This window comes from Melitaea cinxia, chromosome 5 (assembly GCF_905220565.1).
Source record: "Melitaea cinxia chromosome 5, ilMelCinx1.1, whole genome shotgun sequence".
Classification (NCBI taxonomy): Eukaryota; Metazoa; Arthropoda; class Insecta; order Lepidoptera; family Nymphalidae; genus Melitaea; species Melitaea cinxia.
In genome coordinates, this window is record NC_059398.1 from 9,713,235 (window position 1) to 9,727,911 (window position 14,677).

The window sequence follows — 14,677 nt, forward strand, 5'->3', positions numbered from 1 at the left end:
TTTTAAAGCAAAGTTTGTTTTATAACTTATATATAAATAGTGGTGATGACGAAGTGACTTTTATTTATAAGGATAAAATTTCCATACATTTCAAATTTTAATAAAATTGTGGCACAAAATGGCATATTGTGTGCGTGGACCTATTTTAGATCTACTAGAGAACGAAATTTTTATATCACATTGTATTAACATATCACTTAACATTACAGGAAATTTTTCAATTATTTGTTTGAGAAAAACATAGACCAAATTTTTTATTTAAATGTTTTCTATTTAAGAAAAAATATTTAAAAAGCATTTTTTTTTATTAAACTAAGATTAAAGTTAATTATCTATTTATAAATATGCACATTATCATTGGAAGACATTTTTGAGGCATGCGATTTTACAATTATCTTATAATGATTAATATAATAAATGGTCATCTTACTGAAAAAAGACAAAATAAACTTAATCAATATCTTTAAAAGTCTTAAATACTTAACAAAATATTGCTGTAAAATAATACTGGAAGTAATCACAAATCGCAATATTGTGAATAATGATGACATTATTTTTTTTTTAATTATTTTACATTTCCTTTAGAGTTTTTCGCAAAATGTCTAGATAGATATTAGCGTGTTTCTTCTGGAAAATAAGTGCTGGTCTTAGACGTATAGTGTTATCTCCACAAACACCTCCAAGCACACCTGCAATTGATTTAACAGCACGTTAAATTGAAGATAAGTAGGTATCTATCGGCATCCATTTTCTTGCAGCTCGAGTGTCTATGTGGAATGTTTTTTTATAAGAGCTATCCCCTGCGTGCGTTGCTACACTTTTTTTTGGTCGTACCAACTTAGAAACCTTTGTGGACTCATGCACGACACTTTGCTAAAGATCATGACATGATCAAATGCATAGTTTACGATTCTATAAAAGACATACAGACAATCATTTTTTTATATATATATATAGAGTACTTGCAAAGTAAATGTCTCTTTCTAGGTTTTTATGGGGTTTGACAGTTCGTAAGATAGGGCAACGTCTGTCGAGTCAGATGGTCTATGCGAAAAAAAAATCGCTAAATGTGTTTCTAAGCGCAAAACTCGCGAACGGCTGGACCAATCCGATTTTTTTTTTCAAATAGTGGCGTGGAAGTTTAACACTATTTTTCTAATATTTTTTTCAAATAAATGGCCGTTTGCGAGTACCGAGTATTTTAATGTTTTATTTTATTGAAAATCATAATAAACTGATTTTTTTTAATAAGACTAAACCAGTATTTTTATTTTATTTTTTTAATATGAGTGTGCCCCTAAAATCATTAAATTGACGATTTTTTGATACTGTCGTCATGCCAAGTTGTGAAAGTTTCTTACTCAAAGTAAAATTTAAAAAAAAATGCGCAAATAATTAAAAAAATTAAGAAAACAAAGATTACTTTGCGGTATTGAAGGTTTCATAATGAGCTAAAATTTAGCAACAATCGAATTCGAAAGTGGCTTACCATTTTTCTTTAAATTTGTATTTATCTTATCTCGAATTGCAGCCGTAGGAGAATTGAAGGCCAAGAACGTTCCTCGCCCTCGCACACAATTGATCAGATTGGGAAATTCATTTTCCAGTTGGTGCAAACCATCTTTCAAAACTTTTCCACTTTCGTTTACAACCGAAAGCAAATTATCATTTTTAATAACTTGCAAGACCTTTTCCAGCAAAATTAACTTGCCGGGATCGCCCATCCATGTGTTGTATATTCTGTATGGGTGAGATGGTCTGAAAAAGTACAATAAATTTTACTGAATTAAAAAACAGTGAAAGACTTACTGATAATGTATACAAGTACATAACAGAATCACCTGAGGTTGCATTTATGTTTTTTTTACAAGTCTTGGCATTATTTTTTGTAGTTCAAGTTCATTTTAGATTCTTTTCTTTACAAACCATCAGAATGTAAGGTCTGCCTGATGAGAAGTGGTTATCACACCTATATCTATGGACGCCTTTAACACTGGGAGCATCACAAATGTGTTGTCGCCATATGCCCACTATCAGCACAGTCACTGGAGCTCTGGCTTCCTTACTAACCATAGAAACAAATCACTACTCAAAAGCAGCATCATGAAGAACTTTTGTAAGGTTGACGTACTTCCCCAGTCGGGCTAGTTCATATTTTGACCATATTTTTGTGTGCTTACTAATTTAGACTGCAGGTACCGCACGTTTTTGTTAGGTTTAAAATTCTTATATATGTTATGTTTTCACATACACACATGTTTATTTTATTTATTTTTATTGGTAATTGGTGCCATGTTCTAGGTGACAGCCGACTGAAATACACATTTTTCCTACGATACTCACTTGGTTTCGACGTTAAAATAGTATCCTCCGGTCAACATTTTCTTGCTGAAGGTGAGCACGTCCGGTGGTGAGGGTAGGTCAAAGTGTTCATAGCACCACATCTTGCCCGTCGGCCCGCAACCGGTCTGCACTTCGTCGATAAGGAGCGCTATTCCATTCTGCAAAATTAAAACAAATAATTGAGCTAGCTAAATCCCGATACTGTGCATTTAAACTTAACTATTTTCTTATAATAATATTAGAAATACCTCTTTATTTTACACTAATAATAAGGAACAATACAAAAAATAAAAAATTAGTACTTACACTTCTTTTGCAATTATTTCTATTACAGTATTAACTATAAAAGGAAGCCTTATCGCTAAAGAGCGATCTCTTCCAAGCAAGCTTAGAATAGAAAATTTAACGCTATACCTACTAGGTTTACAGTTTATATATATACAATGTAAGAATTTGTAATGTATATAAGGTTTAAATTATGATTGTTAAAAACTAAAAAGTTCCTGATAATGAAAGTCCATATCATCACCTGAACTAATCTCGACTTCTAATTGTATCTACTGTTTGAAATATAATATTTTTGACATTAAAACGATTAAGGATGCAAATTCATGTAAGTGATAACTATTGCTTTTTCTATCTGGCGTAAAATTTTATGCATAGATCAATTTTAAAAAACTGTAATTAAAAAATAAATCTAGTTATCTCTTTAATTTATTTTATCATATTTATACAAGTTTACCAGTTAGGTATGTACGGGTATGTTAAAAGTATTATCTACAAAATATTCACATTTTAATGTGACATTATCAAGAAAACGAAGCGCATAAATACTGAACTATAGATTTGTATCACTATTTAATTGATAAGAATACAAACCTTTTTGCATATCTTTTGTAGTTTTTGAAAGAAGTAAGGTGACGCCTCGTTGTCGCCACCTTCGGACTGTATGGGCTCTACAACAATACCGGCAACTGGGATCCCTTTGTTTTTGTATTTCTCAATAGCATCGGCAACTTGTTTAAGGCATCTGTAAAAATTGCAAGTCTAATAAAAAAGACACAGCACGATAATTATAAACAAGATTAAAAAATTATTTAAACTGGTTATTGAAATAACTACTTTGAAAGTTTTATTTCGATTCACACTTAAAACAATACTATAATATAATAAAAAGTATAGGTACTACATTTATTATGAGCGCTTAAAATCTATAGATATAATATGTATTTAGAAAGCACCGACTAAAAAGTAATGAAGTTAAAGAAATAATAATTGCGTTTACTCGCAAACGAAAAAACACCGACTGTAATTACATCGACCATACAACGTAGGTAGACGAAAAAATAGTCAAGTAAATACGCGTTATCAAAGATTACTCAAGATGATCCCAATAATAATAATAATAAAGTTGATCATCAAAATCGGTAAACCCAGTAAAAAGTTATGCGTAGGTCGACGAAAAATAGTCAAGTAAAAACGCATTATTAGATATAACTCGAAAAGTAGTTGTTAGATCTATACTAATATTTTAAAGCTGAAGAGTTAGTATGTTTGTTTGTTTGTTTGTTTGAATGCGCTAATCTCAGAAACTACTGGTCCGATTTGAAAAATTCTTTTAGTGTTAGATAGCCCATTTATCGAGGAAGACTATAGGCTATATATCATCACGCTAAGACCAAAAGCAGCGGAGCACCAATGAAGAATGTTTCAAAATCGGGGGTTTCTTTTTCCTTTTGAGTTTCCGCTGCGTGCACTGTGAAAACAGTTAAAGTTTCGCAAAAATCATGTATGACAATGAATGAATTGATCCTCTTTAAAAGTTCTTAAAAAAAGTCTGCGACGGCATATATCTATCTTTTAAGGTTGGCTCACTATAATCTTTTTTATGCTAACCAAGTTTGTTCTAAAATAATGCATTATTTGCGAAGATGTTTTTATAAACATGATATTAATCCTTACCTAAATAAATACGTTATTCATTACAAGTATTTAATTTAAAACAAAATAGCCTTTTACATAATTCGATTTCAATGAGTATCTCAGGAGATATCGCAATTTTAAAATAACATCGCAGCAAAATAATGATCAAGTATTGCGCGCGCTTCTGTTCCACGCGGACGAAGTCGCGCGCAGAAGCTAGTCTCAAATAAAATTAAATGGGGCCAAATGACACGCAACACCTTTCGATTATTTTTATTTTTTTTATCCAAATCGATCCACACATCCAAAAGTTCTGAAATAACATACAAAAAAAAAATACAATCGAATTGAGGGCTTCCTCCTTTTTTGGAAGTCGGTTAAAAAAGGTTGCATTTAGCCTGTAATATCTCACTGCTGAGCATCTCTCAGCAGGAACTTACTCCGTGTAGGAGAAGGATTGGAGCTTAATCCACCACGCTGCTCCACTGCGGGTTGGCGGATATGTTCCCTAATATGAGTAACATGAGTATTTATGATAACAACCGGGATCGAAAAGTTAATGTGCTCTCCGACTCGGACCCCGCGACTCCGAGGCACGGTTGAGATCCCCACAAGGACAGACATCCAAAACCGGGAAGGAATATGTATTTGTACAAATACAAATATCCATCCCGAGCAGGAATCGAACCCAAAAACTGTCTCTGTTTTAGGCACTACACCAGAGCGGTTGTTAAAAAAGGTTACCCAGCCCATTTTCCAAAAATGACAATATTATTTTAATATGTATTAAGGTGTCAAAGTCATAAATAGAATGTAATTGATTTTAATAAAAATGCTTAAATAATAGAAAAAGGCTTTAAAGCTATTATTAGATCATCGATCAGTATTATACACCTTGAACGATGACGTATTTTTAACATAATACTTTTGGATTTTGCGTATGATATACATAATTGTATGCACACACTCAGTATTAATATTACACAAATAATTACATAGTTACGATTGTTAACATAATAAAACGGTTTATGTACCTATCTGTATATTGGTTCTAAGTCCTTTATCGCACACAACTATATTTAAATCTTTACATTATACTTCAAGGAAGAACGAGCAGATATGTTAATATTTAACATGACAAATGTGATATTTATCGCTATTATTGCAGGTTGTGTTGACATAATAAAAGTTAGTACTTATTATGTTTCTCTATTCAAGATAGATTTATGTTACCAACTTGTTTTTATTGGATAGCTTTATCTCATAAAATATCACAAGACTTACTTTTCATCTTCTTTTTTATTTTCTCGCTCATTCTGATCGAGAGGATACTTGTATCTCGGGAAGGGAGCCTGGGGCCAGTCGAATGCAGGACAATCCAATTTGTGTATTGCTTTAGATCTAGTAGTCGTAAGAGCTCCAAAGGTACGACCATGGAAACCTCCCTGTAAAATAGCAATAAAAATTTTCCATAGAGCAATTTAATTCACAATAACATCATAAGCTTACGATGTAAATAAAAAAAAAAAGTAATTTTCTACTCAGTCACATATAAGTATATTGATAAGATTATTCAATATTATTGTATACCTGAAATGACAAAATTGAAAGATTAGGAGATCCCGGCGGTTGGTTGGCCATGCATGATGCTATTTCCTCCGGTGTAAACTCGACCTTTCCACCGCGTTCTCTCTTACGATACCATATGAAGACACTCTTATAAGCATTTTCATTTGCGCAAGAACCGCACATCATTGTGGAAACCCCATTGAGGCCTTTCGGAGCTACTGACATCAACACACTATTCAATTTTTTTGGCCAATCTTGAGGCGGGAACGCACCCAAAGCTGGTCGATTTATTAGTGATTGCTGTTCAAAACATTAATACAATCAATGAAAAGATTAAACGATAAAATTTGAAACGTAATCTGTAAATACTCCTTACCAGATTGTGTTTATCATCGAAAGCTTTTAACAATTCAGGGTGGTTATAACCGATAGGGACTGACGATATTTGCGTGAAGGCATCCAAAAAGGTATTTCCATCAGCGTCCACAAAGTAGTTACCGATGCTTTGATTAAAATCAGCAAATAACTGTACAGAGTCTGCTTGCTAAAATAAATTATATACTTAATATAAAGCCGGCAATGTTTTAGAATATTAAATATTATATTTATTATATTGTCATTAATTTTTTGATCAGTGGATTGTTTCGTGTTCATTCGTGGTTTAATATAGAAAATTATTATTCTGCAGATAGCCTGTTTATTAAGGAAATTTATAAAATATCATCATTCAAATAAAATCATACTCGTAATAACGAGCCATTGGTACGGAGCAGTAACCGATGTCAATCGATTTAATTGACACATTGAAATCTTATTATCTTACATGAGTCAAAACGGAGTCCATTTAGTTATAAGTAGGTAGTTATATACTCGACGGATAATAATTTTAACTAACATTTAATTATTACTTCTAGATAGCGTAAATGTTTAATGGTGACAAAGTTTTTTTGATAAATGAGATTTAGAATAGGTCATTTAAAAGATTATTTCCTTAGTGTATATACATTTTAACTGAGGTAGGGCACAGCAGGAAATTTCCTGCGAAAAATATGGAGCAGCACGACTGGGGTAGTACCTCGACCTTATACAGATCACAGAAGATCACAGCTAAATAGTACTCTTTTCAAGCAGCGTGACCAGAGCTTCTGGGGGGGGGGGGGGGATTGGATATTGGGTCGGCAACGCGCTTGCGATCCTTCTGGTGTTGCAGACGTCTTAAGGTACGGTAATCACTTGACATCAGGTGAGCCGTACGCTTGTTTGGTGAGCTAATTACATATAAAAAAAAGTAGAAAAAGACAATTAGAGACAAGAGTTACTTCTTTAAGATAGTAAAAAAAGTGTTATCGATATCAAAACAAGTTGATAAATTACAATAGGCTAATTAGTACAAATAAATTATTACCTGTAAAGCGGATAGTTCTTTTAGCAGGGCATTTGTCTTGGGTCCGGGAACGGCTGTTTTAATTTCAGGTTTCTCTGGTTCTATTTGCGTTATCTTTGATAAACTTCTGACATCTAAAATTCAGTATTATATAATGTTACTTACGGCATAATTAAATTAATTTAAATAATATCATCATGAAAACAGATAAAATATTAAGCATGCGTCAAAAAAAATCAGCCGGATAGGGATTAATGTTTTTGTTAACATTGAATAATATGAATATTAGCTTTTACCCGCGGCTTCTCTCGCATATAATTTTTTGTAGTAAAAAGTATCCTATGTTACTTCTTATACCTCTAAGAATATTTGAAAAAAGTTTCATGAAGTCGGTTAAGTATTTTCGCATGAAAGCGTAACAAACAAACTTACATTGACATTTAAAATATTAATTAATAATTAGGGATTAGGGATGGCGAAATGAGGAAAAGAAACTTAAGTTATGGATTGGTTAGAAAAGGCTGACCATGATAAAGTCCTTACATAAATGTTGATTTGGCTACAATAATAGAACTTTGAATTGATTGTAAGATATAAGGCAGGTAGGTATAAGATAATCCAATCATACAAAAGAAAAGAAAATTTGTGAATAGAATAATTAACACCATGACATAATCTTTTATGCTAAGACTCTGGGCGGCCTTATCATACTCCTCATTAAGTCATTAACCTAAATGAAATCTAAATAAATAAAAGAATAATTGTGTTTGCTCGCAAACGAAAAAAAAATACGACTTCAATTACATCGTAGTAATACAACGTAGATCAACGAAAAAATAGTCAAGTAACTACGCTTTATCAAAGATTACTCAAAAAGAAGTTATCAGATCTCAATAAAATTTATATGTGACCACATGACAAATATCAGCTTTCGATTAAATTAAAAATTATCAAAATCGGTACACCCAGTAAAAAGTTATTGCGGATTTTCGAGAGTTTCTCTCGATTTCTCTGGGATTCCATCATCAGACCCTGGTTTCCTTATCATGGTACCAAACTCGGGATATCTTCTTTCCAACAAAAAAAAGAATTATCAAAATCGGTACATCCAGTAGAAAGTTATGCGGTATAATACAACGTAGGTCGACGAAAAAAGCGTCAAGTAAAAACGCATTATTAGATATAACTCGAAAAGTAGTTGTTAGATCTTAAATAAATTTAAATGGGACCAAATGACACACACCACTTTTTGATTAAAAAAAAATTGTCGAAATCGGTCCACCGGTAACATACATAAAAAAAAAATACAGTCGAATTGAGAACCTCCTCCTTTTTTGGAAGTCGGTTTAAAACTTGCATAAATTTGCTTAAGTACGTAAGACATTATAACATTTGTTTCGTTCCCACCGGTTATTTTTGAGGACTCAAGCCTCTTCGGAAATAATTTTGCGTCCGAACAAAACTGAAGTGTGATAAGTTTTCAATTTCTTTTTCGGCGATTTTCTTATAATTATACTAGCTGACTCGGCAAACGTTGTCTTGCCGCTAAACGCTATTTAAAAGTAGGGGTTAGCGGTAGAAGGGTGAAAATTTAGGATTGTATGTATTTTTCAACGCCAAATCATAACAAAATAAAATATAAATAATTTATTTAAAAATTAAAAAAAATAGGGGTGGACTACCCTCAAAATTTAGGGGGATGAAAAATAAATGTTGTTCGATTCTCAGACCTACCCAATATGCACACAAAACTTCATGACAATCGGTCAAGCCGTTTCGGAGGAGTTTAACTACAAACACCGCCACACGAGAATTTTATGTATTAAATTTTTTAACACTCAAATCTCCTCTTAACAACTGCCAACATAAAAAGTCAGCCAAATTGATTAAACAGGCTTTAAATGACTGACCATTGAACCTGGCCTAAATAATTGTTTGCTCGCAAACGAAAAAAAAACCGACTTCAATTACATCGACAAGTAATACAACGTAGATCGACGAAAAAATAGTCAAGCAACTACTCGTTATCAAAGATTACTCAAAAAGTAGTTATCAGATCGACATGATAAACATCAGCTGTCGATTAAATTAAAAATTATCAAAATCGGTACACCCAGTAAAAAGTTATTACGGATTTTCGAGAGTTTTCCTCGATTTCTCTGGGATCCCATCATCAAACCCTGGTTTCCTTATCACGGTACTAAACTAGGGATATCCCCTTTCCAACAAAAAAAAATTATCAAAATCGGTACATCCAGTAGAAAGTTATGCGGTATAATACAACGTAGGTCGACGAAAAACGCGTCAAGTAAAAACGCATTATTAGATATAACTCGAAAAGTTGTTGTTAGATCTGAAATAAATTTAAATGGGACCAATTGGCACACACCACCTTTCGATTAAAACAAAATTTGTCAAAATCGGTCTACCCGGTCAAAAGTTCTGATGTAAAATACATTAAAAAAAAAAAGTAAAAAAAATACAGTCGAATTGAGAACCTCCTCCTTTTTTGGAAGTCGGTTAAAAAGGTCACATGAGGTAAAAAATATTTAAAGAAAAATATAAACGTATTCCTCGTAAACACGCAACATATTAGTAGAAAAACTTTTTCCTTCTCAGACAACGACAAGATTTAGAATAGAAACTAGTAGGGATATAGTTATTGCACGTGAGAACAAAAGTAGCTGTAGGTCCGGAAATACTCATTACTTAAGTTGTAAGGAATATCGAGGGGGACATTCGAGTCTGAATGATACTTCACATCTAGCCACGTCTGCGCTATTTAACGAGCTTTGAAAAAACACCAACAACATCAACGACGGTATCCTAATATTTAGGAAAGATCAGTTACAAAAAACCTCGACATCTGTCCCGAACCGGGTATTAAACAAACATGTAAAGTATTTGGTCCAAATAAAGAATTCATTATTTATTATTATTATTATTAAGTAGCAAATCCATTATTATATAACATCCTGAAAGAAAGGTGATTAATTCTATAGACCGATTTTTGCGATATGTCCCTGTTACGAGACCAAAGAAGACGCGACATTATTACCACGCACTTAAAGTCACTAACAGGAAACACAGTCAAAAATAGAATGAGTTCTTGTATCCATTCAGCAATAAATGTGTTTGCTTGCAAACGAAAAGAAACTGACTTCAGTTACATCGACCAGTAATACAACGTAAGTAAATTATAAATAAAATAATAATAAAAAATTGCAAGTAAATGCGTATTATTGCCTTCGAATAAAAAAAGAATTATCACACTCAGTAAAAAGTTATGTAATACGAGTATTAATGTAACGGTCGACAAAAAACTAGTCAAGTAAAACCTAAAAAGAATGTCTTACTCACAGAATGTAACTTACATTATTTTGCGTAGACCAAAATATGACTATAATTTATAAGTTCGTTCTTGTTTGCTTATGTGTGTGTAAAACAACTAACTACTAGTAATAAGCTATTATTTAAGATCTATTGTGAAAACATACAGTTTATTCATCTTGTATAACCAGAGTACTACAAATAATAATAATATATGAATGTTAAAAATATGTACCTACTAGCAAAAAAATTTACTCCCTAGTAACTAATTTCTGCAATTATAATATTGCTATGGTAACAGGTTTGCGCAGTTTTTTGAATAATTGGCAGTGGCACTAATGACTTTGAGTAAGCCAGATGTTTATCATGTACTGGGCAAATGTAATATTGTTAGATAATACCGGAAACCCTGACAGAAGATTTACTTTCCACTGAGGCACATGGCGGTAGAGTGTGCTTTACACTATTACACATATTGAAACAAAAATGCAAATATATATATTACTTATACTATTTATATAATTAGTATTTGTTATCTAAACAAATAATAAAATTGGAGTGTCTGTCTATTTGTTCCGGCTAATCTCTGAAATGGCTGGACCGATTTTGACGGGACTTTCACTGGCAGATAGCTGAAGTAATAAGGAGTAACGTAGGCAACTTTTATATAATATATATTTTTTATTTTATAACTCTACGAACTGAACAATAACTTTTTTGTTAAATTCCACGTGGATGTAGTCGACGGCACAGCTAGTCTTATGTATAAAATTCTCGTGTCACAATGTTAGCTACAATACTTCTCCAAAGCAGCTGGACCGATTTTTATAAAATTGTGTGTTCATATCGGGTAGGTCTGAGAATTGGCCAACATCTATTTTTCTAACCCCTAAGTTATAAGGAGGAGCGGGGTCAGCTTAGTAGCTATATTACTATATATAAAATATATTGTAGTACTTTTCCTTTTTTATTGTTGGATTTGTATGAGAAATATACACATTTTTAAGAAAATTTAAAAAAGCACAGCTGTAGTAGTTTTAAAACATCAATAGCTTGAAAAGTGCAAATAACTTTGAGGTATATTAATAGACTTGTGGCCGATAAAAGATTTTTGAAAATATTGATATTTGAAGTATACATCTTCATACTCAAAATATCAATATCTATCTATACTAATATTATAAAGCGGTAATGTTTCTAACTTTGTTTGTTTGTAGGGGGTAATCATCGCAAATGAATCCTGATCCGATCACAAAAATTCTATTAACAAAAAGCTACACTATTCAGGAGTAACATAGGCTATATTTTATTGTGATTGAACAAAAAATTCAGTGAAAAATCTTTTATATAAAACTCTTGTGCCACAATGTTAGTTACAATACTCCTCCAAAACGGCTGGACTGATTTTTATGAAATTTTGTGTGCATATCAGGTAGCACTGAGAATCGGTCAACGTCTATTTTTCATACAGCTGTTATAAGGGGGGGGGGACTAAAGGGGGTTAATAACATATATGGCAAAACAATGTTTGGTCAGATAGTATACAATAAATAAAATACTGGGTCTACGCTATTTTTATGTTTTCGTTGAAGAAAAAATGCATTAAGAATGTAGATTCAATCAATATTATTATTTTTGTGTATGCATGTATATATCCATTTTGTAGTATGTATGTTTGTATTAGTTGTGTATATGTAAGTATAATGAATAATACACATTTATATCTCACTTTAAAATTTTTATATTACAATTTGTATACCTACAGAGACAGTACCATTTCTTGAGCCCCTCGGTTGTCTGATAAAGATCGCTTTTCAGAGATAAGTCCACCCTTTGTACTTTGTTATAATTATTATACCTCAATTTTTTATGTTATATAATATTTCTGTTTTTGGTGTATAATAAAGTGTACTATTGTTATTATTATTTATCCTGAATAACATACTTGTATGTACGTAAAACGTTTGTACGAAATTTTAAATTCTATTAAGTAATATACTTAAAACTGACACGAAATATATGAGTTAGTGTGAAACCGACTTCAATTACATCGACAAGTAAGTGACAACGAAGGTAGACGAAAAATTATTTAAATAAATACGCGTTATCAAATATTACTCAAAAAGTCGTCATCAGATCTCGATCAAATGACCACAAGACAAGTATTAGCTTTTGATTAAAACAGGAATCATGAAAATCGGTAAACCCAGTGAAAAGTGATGCGGTATAATAAATACAACGTAGGTCGACGGAAAGATAGTCAAGTATATTCGCATTATTAGATATCTCTAAAATTACTTGTCAGATCTCAATTAAATTTAAATGGGACCACATAACACGCACCACATTTCTATTCAAAAAAATCATCGAAATCGATCACCCCCACTCCTCCCTCTCTTTTTTTGAAGTCGGTTAAAAAATAAGTTCAAGAAACCGTGACAACTCGTAACTCGCTCACCTTGTCTTGATGGTATTTTTAGTCGGTTAATGACACATAACCCATGAATTCGCAACATGTTCTTTTCGGGTCTTTGGATGTAACTATTCAGTTGGTAGTTTTGGCGAAGACTAACGAAAAATCTATACGCCTTCGGTTTTATCAATTCACTCTTCTGCGCACATACGACTCTCAAGACACAAATATAATTAGTAGTTAACATAAAAGTCATGTGATTTAATATAAAAATTATTTTGAAAATATAGTAAACAGTAATGTTTTACTAAAACTAATATATTTCTTTTTATTTTTCATAAATAATGTTATTAATAATATTTTAAAATCTGGCGGTACAAAGCTCTGACGTTGACACACTCAAACACCGTTATCACCAGTCCGTGCTCAAAGCACACAATTTGTCATTGTCATTGATACAAAATAGGGAGATACCCAAAGCAAATAATCTGTGATCATTAATGATGTTTGTAGTTCATATCTTAATATCGATAAAAAATAAATATGTAATCAGTGTGTATATGTATATAAAGAAATTCCTATATAGTCTCATTAATTAAATTATGCCACACCTAGCTGGCTGTCACCAATGTTTAAAAAAAATAAAATTAATTAAAGAAATAAAGTTATAGTTTATTAATAGTTTATTAGTTTAAATAAATAAAATTTAAGTTTAAATTAAAATAGCTAAAACGACGTCGGAAGGAATGTTGTAAAATTTATTTACTTATTTATAATTATTGGAATTTGTGAAGAAGAGTACTTATAGAATATTAACTTTATTCTTTAATTTCAGAGCAACGTAAATTTATTATTTATACTCTCACAACAATAGAGATAGATGTAGGCATACTGTAGCCAAAATTATAAGTGAAAAAAATTAAAATGTAGGAAATTTCAGTTCATTAATAAATATCTTTAAAATAGACATATTTAAAAAAAACGATGTGAATACGTAGGTAAAGAGGATATAAATGACCAACTTAATTGTTAAAACTCAGGTGACTCGGTCAGTGACTCGACACAGAACTACATTCGTTCAAAAAACAAACTGTTCAGTTTGGGTGAACATTTTTCTTTTTTATGCTATAGGTAACCTTGAAATTTTGTAGAATGGCAGTTAATAGGATTACCTATAGAACATCTACTAAGACGATAAATGTCGGATTTTGCGACAGGGTCGCATTTAAAAAGTCTAAGGGCTCTTGCAAGTTTTTATTCTTCAATTTTTGTGCCATGGATATTGAAACTTTACGTGCTTGGAGTGCAGTGCAATACTTGTACTATAGGTTACCTTATTATAGCTACCTTTGTATATAATTGATGGATATTTACTTATGTTAAGAAAGTAGTAGATTTTACATGGTAATGCTGTGATAGTCAGCCCCTCTCTTCCCGTGGGTGTCGTAAGAAGCGACTAAGGGATAACACAGTTCCACTACTACCTTGGAACTTGAAAAGCTGACCGATGGCGGAATAACAATCAAACTGCTGGTTTTGAAATACACAGGCCGAAGCGGGCAGCAGCATCTATTCAATGCCCATATTTTACGAGCATGTTTGCCTGTCCATTTGTATGTACATACGTACAAATGGACGTTTGCATTTGTTATTGTTATTTTGTTTATTTGTATAGAAACGCATACAATACTAAACACATATTTTGTTTGATTTCA

The 14,677-nt window shown here is 32.0% G+C and overlaps 1 protein-coding gene across 1 annotated transcript; it reads right to left on the minus strand.

Annotated features, from left to right (window-relative positions):
• Positions 1-286: 286 nt before the first annotated feature.
• Positions 287-13,382, minus strand: LOC123653551 (4-aminobutyrate aminotransferase, mitochondrial). The gene is made up of 9 exons (XM_045589540.1): positions 13,008-13,382; positions 7,241-7,353; positions 6,212-6,379; positions 5,857-6,135; positions 5,551-5,711; positions 3,223-3,373; positions 2,344-2,501; positions 1,490-1,758; positions 287-689 (listed from the first exon to the last, which is right to left on the minus strand). The coding sequence occupies exons 1-9, from the start codon at positions 13,216-13,218 to the stop codon at positions 571-573; spliced, it is 1,629 nt and encodes a 542-aa protein (XP_045445496.1). The 5' UTR covers positions 13,219-13,382; the 3' UTR covers positions 287-570.
• Positions 13,383-14,677: the final 1,295 nt, after the last annotated feature.

Coding starts and splice junctions, on each gene's coding strand:
- LOC123653551 (XM_045589540.1), bottom strand. CDS start 13,218: ATGACTTTTATGTTAACTACTAATTATATTTGTGTCTTGAGAGTCGTA. Junction 3,374..5,550: donor AATAAAAAAGAAGATGAAAA/GTAAGTCTTGTG, acceptor CAATTTTTACAG/ATGCCTTAAACAAGTTGCCG. Junction 1,759..2,343: donor TATTTTAACGTCGAAACCAA/GTGAGTATCGTA, acceptor GTACTTTTTCAG/ACCATCTCACCCATACAGAA.